This window comes from Muscardinus avellanarius (genome assembly GCF_963383645.1).
Source record: "Muscardinus avellanarius genome assembly, chromosome: 18".
Taxonomy (NCBI): Eukaryota; Metazoa; Chordata; class Mammalia; order Rodentia; family Gliridae; genus Muscardinus; species Muscardinus avellanarius.
In genome coordinates, this window is record NC_137804.1 from 26,060,392 (window position 1) to 26,074,913 (window position 14,522).

The 14,522-nt window shown below is 38.9% G+C and overlaps 1 protein-coding gene across 8 annotated transcripts in view; it reads right to left on the reverse strand.

The window, feature by feature from the left end:
- The window catches only part of CCDC66 (coiled-coil domain containing 66), a gene marked incomplete at both ends in the record, with an annotated part of 33,126 nt that extends 21,083 nt beyond the window's left edge, over positions 1–12,043 (reverse strand). For 5 of the 8 annotated variants that reach the window (XM_080715953.1, XM_080715952.1, XM_080715950.1 and 2 more), the window contains 4 exons: positions 4,477–4,598; positions 8,341–8,444; positions 8,844–9,009; positions 11,599–12,043. In XM_080715953.1, the coding sequence (XP_080572079.1) occupies positions 4,477–4,598; positions 8,341–8,444; positions 8,844–9,009; positions 11,599–12,043 (837 nt within the window). Of the gene's footprint in view, positions 1–3,694; positions 3,797–4,476; positions 4,599–8,340; positions 8,445–8,843; positions 9,010–11,598 lie in introns of all 8 variants that reach the window. The other 3 variants (XM_080715954.1, XM_080715951.1, XM_080715955.1) reach the window with 2 other exon arrangements.
- Between the last annotated feature and the right edge of the window lie 2,479 nt (positions 12,044–14,522).

Genomic DNA, 14,522 nt, shown 5'->3' on the forward strand with positions numbered 1-14,522 from the left:
TATAAATCAGCAATTCCAATTCTGAGCATTTACCCAAAAGAACTGAAATAGGAACAGATTATTTGTATACCAATATTTTTAGTAGCATTGCTCAAAATTGTTGAAAGGTAAAAACAAGAAGTCAAATGAATGAATAAACAAATAACGGTACACAAAGTTAGGCACCCCTAATCCAATATGCTACAACATCCAAACCTCCCTTCTTTGGTTCCCAGGGGCATTCTTCCTGTCAGCTACAACCCCAGCCATGGCCTCGAACCTGTGATCCTCTTATTTCAGCCTCTCAAGTACTGGAACTACAGGCATATGTCATCATGCCTGGCCTAAAATCTTTTGTTTTTTTGTAGCACCGAGGATTGAACCCAGGAGCATTCTACCTCTGAGCTAACCCCCAGCCTTATTTATTTTTTGGTGGTACTGGGGTTCCTGGAAGCCCTTCTACCTCCGGGCTTCACTCCCAGACCTATTTTATACTTTTTTATTTGGAAACAGGGTCTCAAGCCAGCGCAGCTGGCTTCAAACCTGCGCGATCCTCCTGTCTCTGCCTCCCAAGCGCGGGGATTACAAGTGTGCGCCACCACGCCCGGCTCCAGCCTGTGATCCTTCTGTCTCAGCTTCCCAAGGACTGGGATTATAAGCACGCATCACCACACCTGGCCCCCATTTTGTTTTTGGTACTGGAAATTGAATTCAAAATTCTACTTTTGGACTATACTCCAGCACTTTTTTTTTTTTTTTAAATTTTGAAACCGGATTTTGCTGAGTTGCTGAGGGTCTGTCTCATTAAGTTGCAGAGGTTGGCCTCAAACCTGTGATCCTCCTGTTTTAGCTTCCCAAGTACTGGGATTATGGGCATGCACCACCATGCCAGTCTGACCCCAAATCTTTTGAGTCATGTCCATACTCAAAAAGGTTCAGATTTCAGAGCATTCCAGATTTTGAATTTTCAAATTAGGGAGATTCAACCTGTAATCCATGTATATGAGAACCAAAGAATAGTTAAATTAATAGAAACAGAGTTGAATGGTGGCTGCCAGGGGCTAAGGGAAAAATAAAATGAGAGTGACTGTTTTAGTGTGGGACAATGAAAAAAATTCAAAGATGGATAATAGTAATGGTTATTCAACGATGTGAATGTATGTAATGTCACTATGAAATGGGCAAAATAAGATGGGCATGATGTGCTTACAGTTGGGCATGCCTGTAATCTCAGTACTTGGGAGGCTGAGACAGGAAGAACACAGGTTCTTGACTGGCCTCAGCTACTTAGGGATGTCCTGTGCAACTCAGTGAGACCCTGTTTCAAAGTAAAGAATAAAAAATAAGGTTGGGAGTGTAGCTGGGAGGTAGAATGACGCTGGGTTCCATTCCCAGCACCACAAAACAAAAACAAAAACTAAAACAAGGAGTACATTAGAATATACCCTTTTTAATATAAGAGGTTTTTAGGAAGGGCTAGTCATCAGGAAAAGTCATGTTTTCATTAAGATGAACGTATTGTTAAAAACACTGATGCTACAATTATATTTTAAAACATAAAAAGAAGCCAGGCACAGTGGCACATGCTCATAATCCCAGCATTTGGGGGGCTGAGACAGGAGGATCATCATTCTCAGACAGCCTCAGCTACTTAGTGAGGCCCTTTGCAAAGCAGAGCGACCCTGTTTCAAAATAAAGAATAAGAAATAGGGCTGGGGGTGTAGCTTGGAGGTAGAATGCCCCTGGGTTCTATCCCCAGTACTGCCAAAAAACAAAAAACAAAAGGAGTTGTAAACTACGCAGTGTAAAACTGGGCCGAACACTTGAGGTATGAGAAAACAAGGCTGGTGAGATGGAGACCTCAATTGGGAAAGTAAAAGTGAGACTGAGAATCAAGAAGAGGAAAGAGGAAAAGAAAGCTGGTGAAATGATTAATCCCAAACAGCTATGGCTCCAAATGGACCTGCTTCATAAATTACAGGCAAAGTTATTAAACATTTGTTTTATGCCAGTTCCGTTCCTAAGCACTTGACATGCATTAGCTCATGTTTTTAAAAAAAGAGACTTCGGTTACTGACTGCAACCGCTACTCACTCCCTCCCGCCAATTACATGAAAAGTCTAACTTAAGATGATATAAATAATTGGGAACCATGTTGGCTGAAACAACTGCTCTCAGGTATTTGAAAAGGGGGCTTTTTTGTTACATAGTTAATTCCTTTTTTCTTAATTGCATCTCTCCAATTTTGTAACATAGGCACATACAAGTATATAAAATACATTAGATAATGTATGAGTGAGCAGGTAATTATAGTCTTTAACTCTTAATTGTCCTGTTCTGGATTTAATATGTGTTTTCCATTTTAGTCCTCCTATTACCAACTTTTTACTTCTGACTCCAAAACAACTTACTGTTTCTTTTTGGATTATTTTTAAAAATATATATTAACATTAAAAATATTTACAAAATATTTAAAACCCAACCTAAAAGTCTCCAGATTCCTTATTTGCATTAATATTCACAATGTGGATTATTCCCCAAATAATGACCTAAAAAGCCATGCAAAATAGCAATAAAAGGTATACTACTAACATTTCAGTTTGAAAACTGTAAATACTTAATATTTCAATAATAAGCCAATAACTGATCCTTACCAATCTCATGGAAAATTAGCTTTAGATGTAGCTTTTAATAGGTTGAGTATCTTTATCCAAAATGCTTGGAGCCACACACATTATAGATCTGAGATTCTGTAATATTTGTGTACATATAATGAGATTTTAGAGATGAAACCCAAGACTAATCATGAAATTAATTTATATTTCACCTACCCTTATACACAGCCCAAGGGTAATTTTATAAAGTATTTTTATTGTACTTATGTTTTGACTATAACCTGTCATATGAGGTCAGAACAGAATTTTCCCTTGTGGTTTCATGTTGGTGATCAAAAAGTTTCAGATTTTGAAGCATTTCTGATTTTGAATTTTCATATTAAGGATACTCAACCTATACTATATTTGCAAACATCAACTTTAAAACTTCAAACACTTAAACTTCTTCTTCTTCTTTTTTTTTTTTTTTTGGTGGTACTGGGGTTCCTGGAAACCCTCCTACCTCCAGGCTACACTCCCAGACCCATTTTTATATTTTTATTTGGAAACAGGGTCTCTTAAGCCAGCACGGCTGGCTTCGAACCTGCACGATCCTCCTGTCTCTGCCTCTGAAGCGCGGGGATTACATCACGCCCGGCAAGACTTATTCCTTTTTAACAGTGAATTAAAGTACTTTTGGGAGAGTAGAAAATACAATTTAGATGTTATTTTTTTTGATAAGTAAAAATTGTTAACACACAACAAAACTGATATAGGGCAGTCAGCCCTTCATGGAGGAACAGTAAGCCATGCAGACAATCTAACTTGGAGGGGTTCTGTAACAGTTCTACTCAATTGGGCCACAGTGCTGAAAAATTCCACCATCATAACCTACCCCTTTAGGTTACTGCATTATTTTTAGAATACATTTATTAGAATATACATATTCTCAAAAAGGGAAGGGATAAAAAATTAAGGAGTTAGATAAATGTACTCAGTAAAAATTAACTTATAATTAAAAGTAAAGAGGATTTAGAATCACTCCTTCAAGGAAATCAGGTTATATAGACATTAAACATTAAAGGGTTTCAATATTTAAAGTAGCGACACTTAGGACTTACCTCTAAAATCTGACTACTTCTAGGCAGTAAGGGCCCATCATCCTGGACCACCATAACCTGGCAAGAAAACAGTGACTGAATGTTTGAAGAACCAATAGAAGCCTAATAAAAAACACACAAATTAATTAAAAGATAAAAAACAAAAAGGTTTTATATCTTTTTTTTGTGTGTGAGCCCTGTGGCATTCTACCTCCAAGCTACAACCCCAGCCCTATTTTATTCTTATTTTGAAACAGGATCTTGCTAGGTTGTTTTTATCAAACACGGTCTCACTAAGTTGCAGATGGCCTCACTAACTTGCTAAGGCTGTCCATGAACCGTGATCCTCCTGTCTCAGCCTCCCAAGTACTGGGATTACAAGCATATGACACCACGCCTGGCTAAAAAAACAAAGATCATAAAAGCAGTACCTGAAGGATACCTGGTATACAATTATGTTTGATATGTAAACACTGGTTGATTTGATAATCTTGTAGTGGATAACACAAAGCTAGTGGTAGATTTTTGAGCTACTTAAAAATTAGTGTTCCATTATAGGAACTTAAAGGAGGTAGCTGGGGCCTCTATACTCACGGACACAGTAACTTATAGGATGAAAATAGAATCTAGTTCAGGTCATAATTAAACTCAATATATTCTAAAATACCATATAAGAGTTTTTGTTCTTAAAAAGGATTTCAAAATGAATTTTATAATATGAACACAACTTAAAACCTGAAAAAATTGTGATAAAGATGATTTATGTTAAGATGTGTTAAGATATGCTTGATTTTGATACTTACTTTGGATTGATCAAGAATTTGAAGTTTTTCCCACATTATTTTATCACTTTTACATTGCTTCCAAGGATTATTCCATTTTTCAGAAGCTTCTTTTTCTTTCTTCTTTAAAGCAACCTGTTCATCTGTAAATAATGTCCTTTTTTAAAAAAATGAATAAAAACTGTAAAAAAAATCATGTAAACAAATCATGACCTTCTTAAAGAGTGATACAGGTTTAAGCAAAATTGTTATTTAGAGAGGAGATTAACTCACAAGGCAGAGGGGAATTTTTAGGAATACAGAATAAAAGAAACATTTAATCAGAACCAAACTTAAGCACAGCACAAATGTATTAATAATATTTATTTTGTTAACACAATTATCCATATGAAAAAATTTTTCAGAATAACATATTATGTTCCTTATTCTGAGGTTCTACTTTCCTCTATCATTCGTTCAGTTATTATTTTGAGAATAAAAGCTACAACACTGAAGGCAGAAAATCCTATGGTCAACTTCAAGTTCAACCACTTCCTAGCTAGTTAACTATGGACAAACTGTTATTAATCTCTCTAAACCTTAGCTTCTTCTACTATAAAGTGGGGATGATAATAGGGTTTATTTCAGTTTAGGACCTGGCACAAAATAAATACATTAGTCATTATTTCTAATAATTGCTGAAAGGTATACATAAAACCCCATATGTCTAACAGAGTAAAAACTAAGCCTCCAATCATCAATAGTTCTTTTTTTTTTTTTGGGGGGTGGTGGTGGTGGTATTGAGGATTGAACCCAGGGGTGTTTTACCTCAGAGCTATACCCCCAGCCCTATTTTATTTTGCTCATTTTGAAACAGGGTCTCACTAAATTGCTGAGGCCAGCCGAGATCCTGAGATCCTCCTGTCTCAGCTTCTCAAGTACTAGGAATATAAGTGTGTACCATCACACATGGTCTAATAGTCCTATAAATACAAAATTCAGAGATATATAAATTTAAATTCCAAGAAAATTAGTAAGAGAATGAATGACTTAGCAATGTCCCTTGCTAACAGTGTTAGGTAAAAGGAAGTAAGTCACTGAAAATAATTAAAGCATAAAATGCTAGTTTTGAAGTAGTTTCTGGTTATGGAAATTAGGTACTTATTTTGGTATGTAAAATATGCTGAAAGAAAACATTTAAAGGTGAAATTCTGATATAAATATACATCAAACTTAAAACCTTTTGATACTATGACCATAAATTAATTTTTTCATTGTATGTTATTTTGTATTCTAACATCAATTCATTCCCCATTTCTTTTTTTTGTGGCAGTTATTTATTTTTTGGTAATCACTTTGGAATACAAGACTTGAGAGGATATACAAGCACATATCATCCAATAAGCCCTCATCCAATCCCCATTCCATTCCCTCCCCCTCCCTCAATCCCATGCTTAATTGGTGATTATCTTTGATATAATTGTTTACACACCTCATGACTTTTAAAGATATTCCATCCTCCCCCATTCCCTCCCGATTGGTCACTTTAATTGCTTCTCAATAGGGCCCTTTCTACTACTCGACCTCCTCCTGTTACCCTTTTCCTCCTCCTTCTTGCTAATTAGGGGAAGCACCTGGATTTTATTTTCTGTGCTATTTCTCTGTGCATGCCGCACTGCAAGTTCCGTTCCCACTCGACGGCCCCAGTAATGGCCTGGCCACCCGGAGGACTCTGATCCCGACCTCGCTGGCTCCAGCACCGGCCTTGCCTCATGGGAGACCCCGATCCTGGCCTCGCTGGCCTCCACACCGAACTAACCCCTCGGCTGGCTCCTATCCTGGTCTTGCAATTCCCAGCTCCATCCTTGTCTCACAGCAGTTTCCGATCCCGGCCTCGCCAGCCCCAGCACTGGCCTTACCCCTCGGCAGAGTCCGATCCTGGCCTCGTAGGTCCCAGCACCGGTCTTGCCTCACGGCAGGCTCCGATCCCAACCTTGCTGGCCCCGGCACCAGCCTAACCCCTTGGCTGGCACTGATACCTGCCTCGGAGGCCTCAGTAGCGGCCTTGCCTAATGGCAGGCTCCGATCGCAGCCTCGTTGGCCCCAGCACTGACCTCACCCCTCGGCAGACTGATCCCGGCCTAACCCCTTGGCAGGCTCCTATCCAGGCCTCGGAGGCCCCAGCACCGGCCTTGCCTCACAACAGGCTCCGATCCTGGCCTCGATGGCCCTGGCACCGGCCTTGTCTCACGGCAGCCTCCAATCCCAGCCTCGCTGGCCCCAGCACCGGCCCAAACCCTTGGCAGTCTCCGATCCCGGCCTCGGAGGCCCCAGCACTGGCCTTGCCTCACAGTAGGTTCCGATCCTCGCTGGCCCCGGCACCGGCCTCACCCCTCGGCAGGCTCTGATCAGAGCACCCTCTTCTCCCAGCAGGTTATTCCCTGTTCCCAAGGGTGTGTGGTGGTAGTATTCTGCCTCTGAGGTAATTTCTTCAAAAGTTCCAGGTGTATTATGTCAGATCTCTGCCTCCCCTGATTACTTGCCGCTGCCAATGTGACTGCCTCCACCATTTCAAATCTTTCCCAAACTGCATAATGTCCAGTGTTCCTAAGCATGCGCAACAGTAGCATTTGACCTTTGGTGTAATTTCTTCAGAGGATCAGGGTGGGTTGGGTCAGATGTCTGCCTCTCCCAAATCCAAGTCTCCACCGCCATCTTGGCCACTGCTGCCGCCACCGCCTTCCTCCTACATCTCCGCTAGACTCTCTCCTTACAGATGATGTCCAGGATCCCTAACGATGTAGAGAAGCAGCAGTCCTCCTTCGTGGGGAATTTTTCCAAAAGTTCCAGTTCAGATGGATATGATTTGTCTGCATCTCCATCATTGTAGCTGCCGCCAGGGCTATCTTACCCCTCTCGAATATTTTTCTTTTTTCGTTTCCTTTTTTTTTTTTTTTTTTTTTTTTTAAATAAGAGAAGAGAGTATGTGTGGTTTGGGGAGGATGTGGGATCAGGTACTCGGTAGCGATGAAAATTTTTCTTTTCTTTCCGGGTGAGAGGGGGTTGCCTAAGGGTGCCCCGCTCGTGCCCGCCCACCCTCCCGGGGTCAGGGCCATGCGGCCCAGACCTCCGGGGCCTTCCAGGTAGGGGAGTCGCCTAAGGGTGTCCCCCCCACGCCCACCCACCCTCCCGGGGTCGGGGCCTCATTCCCCATTTCTGCTGCTTATCTTTTTTTTTTGTTAAATCAACCATTCCATCAGTTAGTAATTGTCTCATCCAGCTTCCTAGTTAAGGGGAAGACGAAACCAATCTCATGTCTTTAGTATAGCTATTCTTAAGAAGTACAACTGTTAAGCCACAAATTTTCCAAATTATGAAACCTGAATACTAAGTCTAGTCTAAGAAGTAATGGATGGTTACTTGATTATGAACAGAATTTCATGACTAGGTTAGGTTATATACATTTCTGTTAGATTCTCAGACTGACAGAAAGCACTAATCTTATTTTTATCTAGAAATATACTGCTGGACATAATATTTTTATTAGAATGTTTTGACTAAATATGGAAGCCAGTTTTTAATAAAACCAGCCTTAATTCCACAGAAGTCTTATATTCAAAAAAATATGAAAGAGGTAAGTATAGGAACCTTTACTTGAGCTACAGGGCTCCAGAAGGATACCAGTGACATCCATGCTTTTGGTGCACACCACAAAGTACCAAACAAAAAGGTACAACTTAAAGCAATGTGAAACCACAAAGCTTCTTTTGCATTGGCAGAGACCTTCTCTAGATGCCATACGATATGAAATAAGATTTTTGGTAATATTCTAAAAGACATAATTCATCTTCATTCTATATTCCATGAGCCAACAAAACTATAATAAAAGGTACAAAAATTACCTACCTAATTCTTTCCTCCACTGGGCTTTTTTTGCTTCTAACAAACTTCTATCACGTTCTCTTTCCCCCAGAGTACTGAATATGTCAGCTGGTCTCCATTCATTCTCTCTAAGATAAAATACATACACACAAAAACACTATCATCATGTTTATATGTGACTCACTCCATTAAAATACAAAGTAATAAACCTTCTTTTTTGTAGTACTGGGAATGGAACTCAGTGGTATTCTACCTTGGAGCTACACCCCCAGCCCTATTTCCTATTCTCTATTTTGAAACACAGTCTGAGTCGCAAAGGGCCTAAGTAGCTGAGCTGTCCATGAACTGCAATTCTCCTGTTCTAGCCTCCCAAATACTGGGATTATAAGTGTGTGCCACCACATCCAGCTTCAAGTAATAAACTTTTAAATAGCTCTCAGTTTTCAGAGTATTTCGCTTGCAAATAAAGGAAAGACAAACCCATATTTCCCCAGATGACCCCGCAATAGCAGATATGAGTTACATACATGGTAGTTTTCTGCTCATACTGTTTAGATGCTTCCTGGCTTTTATTTAAAACAGATTTATTTTCATGTGGGATGGAAGAATCAGTCTCAGTATTATGGATTAAATTCATAATGTTCTCATCCTTTGGCTGATTAGGAATATTGTTTAAGTGTTGACTATCCTCACCTAGGAAGTAAAATGCATATTTAAAAATTAATATTAAATTATATCTAGTACAATAACTTATCATTATTGATATACAGTTTCTTAAAAGTCCTATATGTTACCTAATTTAACTCTTACAATAATGATTGGCATGGTTACCTGTCAAAAAAGGGAAACAGAGGCCCAGAGATTAAATGCTTCACTCATGAACAGAACCATACAACTTCTTGTATCAAATAAGAAAGAAAACAAGTAATGACAGAAAAGTAAGTCTCCATTTATTTAAACATACTTTTATAAAACACACAAATAACACATATCACAACCTAAAGTTCCAAATAGTTTAATTAAAACTCATTACTTTGCCCTTATTTTTCTCACTTAGCTGTGAAATAAGTAGAAAAAAATTCATGACTACTGTCTCTATGTTCTGGATTTAGCTAAATAAAATATTTAGTAGAGGACCCATGTTGGTTTAAAAACTTGCTCAAAGTCAGCTAGGGGTTGTCGTGTACCTGTAATCTCAGTATTTGGGAGGCCGAGACCTGGAGGATTTTAAGTTTGAGGACAGCCTCAGTAAGTTGGCAAGACTCTCATCAACTTAACAAGACTTTGTTTTACCATAAATATTTAGAAGGGGTGGGGATGTAGCACAGAGGTAAAATACCCCTGGTTTCAAACTCCAGAACCACAAATACATACAAAAAAAGTCCTCCTGAATGTGGTAGTTCTCCCAGTGAAAAGAAAGTACCTCTACTATGCAAGTCATTACATTAGGTAAAATATGTTTTTAACTTTTTCATATTATCTCTTATGGTGCCTAATAAGTTGCTAATTTCTCTGAGCTAGAATTCTTGATTTGTTAAAGACAAGTCAAGCTTTCTCATTTTATGAAGTATAATCTAGACCAAAGAGAAAGGTAAATGACTCCACTGTGAATATTTTGGGAGTGTGTAGGAGTTACGTGGCTCCCAAATTAGTTTGGGGGCATCCTCTGTTGGGACTGTTAATTTTACTTTTATTTATTTCACTATCACCTAACAAAATTTCAGTAATATTTCACCTACCTTATTTACAATTTCTTAGCTGAAATTGGAAATCAGAAAGCTTAAAAACACAATGCCCTGACTTGTAACAGAAATCATGAAACACTACCATTCTTTCTGAATAAGTCTGCTTAACATTGGTAAAACGACAGTATTTCCCATAAAGAAGTCAAATAACAATAAATGTTGGCAAGGCTGTGGGGAAACAGGTATTCTTCTACGTTGCTGGTGGGAGTGCAAACTAGTCCAGCCACTATGGAGATTAGTGGGGAGAGCTCTTAGGAAATTGAGAACAGATGTAACATATGACCTGGCCATACCACTACTGGGTATCTTTCCAAAGGGGTTGGAACCAGAGAACTATAGTAATACAAGCATACCCATGTTCATAGCAGCAAAATTCACAATAGCCAGGCCATGGAACCAACCTAGATGTCCATCAAAAGATGAATGGATTATAAAATTATGGGAAATACACACAATGGAATTCTACTTAGCAATAAAATTACATCATCTGCAAGAAAATGGAAAGACCTGGAGAACATATTGAGATCAGCCAATCACAGAGTGAAGGGTCATACTTTTTTTTTTTTTATGGTACTGAGGGTGGAACCCAGAGGCTTTCTACCTCCGGGCTATACTCCCAGACCCATTTTATATTTTATTTGGAAACAGGGTCTCACTAAGTTGCTGAGAACCTCACTAAATAGCTGAGGCTGGCTTCGAACCTGCACGATCCTCCTGTCTCAGCCTCCCAAGCGCAGGGATTACAAGCATGCGCCACCACGCTTGGCTATATGTTTTCTTTAATATGTGGAGGATAGGGAACAATTGGTATTCAAGACTCCAGATGATGAGGAGAAACCTTAGGAGAGCTAGACAGGAGATATAGGGTAGGGGTGGAGGAAGGCTTAGGTTCATTAATAGAAATACTACCATAGAGTACGTGTAAACATGTTAAGATATGCCAGCACCAACCTGGGTACTCCGTATTGGGAAGGAGGGAAATGGGGGGGTCACACAAAGAGCATGTGCGTGTATGTCATTGTCAACTTGATTTACATTATGTGATACTGTAATGCACCAATACACACACACACACACACACACACACACACACAGTATTGCCAATCCTTAGCATGAATTGGACAGGAAGAGCAGCAAATACAGGGGCCAGGAGAGCAATGTTTTTCAGTAATTCAAGTCAAACCTTCACAATCAAGTTCCTTAATTTTCACTAGAAATACTAGAAGGTATTATTAAAACAGCTTCATATAATTATTTTAAATATAAGCCTACTAAATTCTAAAATGTATACCCAAGTTTTTTGTACTACCATCTTTTTTGGAGTCAACAGAAACCAATTTCCTTAAGGCTGTGGTGTATACGAGTTATCTTGAGCATAAAATCAATTCTCCATGTTAGAAAAAGTTCTCAAAGAATTTTTTAAAAATTGTTACATGTTAAATTAGAACTTAAGAGGCACAGATACATAAAAACCAATGATTTTGAAAAGTCTAAAGCATATACTAAGAAAATCATCAAAACTTAAGAAAAATCTTACTTGCTTCCTCCTCTTTTCCATTCTCAGCCAGGGAAATAGACCCGTTTCCTTGGTTTACAGTCATCAAAATATGTTGTAGTTGGTCTTGTGTTAGACACACCAAACTGCTGCTTGTGTTTTCAGCTGTGATGGTTTTTTTGAGAGGCTTCTGTTTATCTACTAGAGATAAATTTATGGTGTTTCTAGTCTTCTGTATGTTAGGGGTTGTAGGTGAAATCTCTTTTTGAGTATGAAGACAGTCTTTATCTGCATACCTCTTACCTAAATCCTTAATGGGTGAAAGTGCCATTCTATTTTTTTCACCTCTTGCCTGTGAAGATTCTGAACCAACTGTCTTCTTTTGCAAAAGTTCTTGATTCCCAATACAAGTATTTTGTGATTTTAGAATGTATCCTGTTTGCCTTGTTCTTAAGGGGCATTTTGCAATCTTGCTCTTATTTCCCATCTGTTAAAACACGAGAAGTTTCTTCTTTATAATGGTTCATGAAAAAAAAATCAACAAATACCATTATTTACATTATTCGTGATATAACATGAGTCCTCTAAACGTTGTTCATTTGGCTATCCTCTTAGATAATAAAGCCTAAGAAATTAATTTTAAGTGTGTAAATTTCACTTGAAATGTTTATAACTAGAAAGTACTGCTTTACTGATAATGAAGACTATAGGTGAACTTGTATCCTAATATTATAGGACACCTCCATTCTACTCCAGTTTTGGATTTTATGCTATTGAAGTATAACATCTACAATACTTTTCTTTACATGCGTCTACAGACCACATGTATTAGTTCCTATTCCTTGACTATTTTAGCTTGTTGGTTACCTTCTCTCTAATATAACTCTCTTAATTAGTGGTGCTTTCGTATAGATCATTCTTCCAACATCCTGGCCTTTCATTTCCTCAAACTCTGCTCTAAGCCAGGTGTGGTGGCCCACGCTTGTAATCCCAGTACTTGGGAGGCTGAGACAGAAGGATCACAAGTTCATGGCCAGCCTCAGCAACTTGTGAGGCCCTCCACAACTTAGTGAGACCTTGTTTTGAAATAAAGAATAAAAATAGGGCTGGGGTTATAGGTAAGAGGCAGAATGACCCTAGATTCAATCCCAGTAACAAAACAACAACAACTTGGCTCTACACTATTATTTTCCATGCTACTACATTTTTTTTTTTTTTTTTACAGTACCAGGGATTGAACCCAGGGGCATTCTACCTCCAAGAAAACCTCCAGACCCACTTTTGTTTTATTCTTTTATTTTGAAACAGGGTCTTACTAAGTTGTGGAAGGCCTCACTAAGTAGTTGAGGCTGGCTGTGAACCTGCGGTCCTCCTGTCTCAGCCTCCCAAGTACTGGTATGACAAGCGTGTGCCACCATGCACAGCTTCATGCTACCACAATTACTCATTCCCACAGTGACATTTTACCCTCCACAATCTCAATTTCAAGCACTGGATAAGAACCATACCCTCCTATTTTTTCTAATTTTTTGTCTTTTATATCCCAGCTCCAAATATTCTTTAACTATGCTGGCGTCTATACCCTGTCAGTCCTACCACATCCCTCTGTTCTCATTTCACTTCCTAATATTTTTTTTTAAGAGCTAGATTTTGGAACCCAGGGTCACTCTACCTCTTTGAGTGACACCCCTAGCCCTACTTTATTCTTTATTTCGAAACAGGATCTCACTAAGTAGCTAAAAGGCTGGCCACGAAACTGTGATCCTTCTGTCTCAGCCTCCTAAGTACTGGGATTACAAGTGTGCACCACCTTGCCTGGTATTTTCTCATCTTAAAGGCAAAGTTGAACTTTCTACAATAATTTTAAAAGCCTTAATAATCTGAAAGCATCTTCTCTCCCTCTTCTTCTGTGTTCTCATTCTTATTTTCTACCTCAGCCTCCTGCCATACAGTTTTTGGTTGTTCCATGAACTCAATAGGGCTGTTCAGTCTTTCTTCAGATTCTGCATGGCTAACTGCCATCTTTGCTCACATACCACCTGCTCAATTAGGCCTTCCTTATCCCTCCTGTTCTACCCACCCTTCTATCTCTCTAGCATTTCTTGTTCCTAGGACTACTAATCCAGTAAAGGGATCATACTTCTCTTATTTTTGTCCACAGTACCTCCTTAATATTTATTTTGCTTAGTGGTTGCCCATCCCATACCTTTCTAATGTAAACTTCACAGGGCAGAAATTTTTATGTTTTATTGACTCCTGTATCCCCAGTACCTTGAACAGGTGAGTAGAGCAGAGTAGGTATCCAATAAATTTTGGGTAAATATCCTCAATTCTACCACCCATGCTACTCATTCTATATCTCTTATCCTCAAATTAGCTTTCTTTTCAAAAAATTCCATTTCTGTGGCATTGGTGTGTTAATTTTGGGTTAGTAACCATGGGCTCATCTTTGATCCTCTTCCTTCAGGATCTTAGTTCATCAGTAATTAAGTATTGCTTTGTATGTGCTGTGTTTACCACTACAGGGATTAAAAAAAAAGAAAAAAATGTTGGGGATTAAAAGAAAAGAATAAAAGAAGATCCCTGCTGTCAAAGAGTGAGCTAAATGTCATAAGAGCTTTCACCTGGCTATCATATCCAAACTTTCCTTGTCTTCCAAGAAACTCCAAAATACACAATACCACACTGACCAATTTACCAGCTGTATTTCACTTCACTTTCTCACTTTTCAAAATGTACCTGGCAGCATAAGCCACAAGAGCTCCCTCTCGCCTTTTTTTTTTTTTTTTTTTTTTTTTTAGTGGTACTGGGTATTGATCCCAGGGCCATTCTACTTCCAAGCTACACCCTCAGCCCTATTTTATTTTTATTTTGAAATAGAGTATCACTAGGTTACTGGGAGTCTCACTATATTGTAGAGGCTGTCCTTGAACCTGCAATTCTGCCTCAGCCTTTCAAGTTCTGGA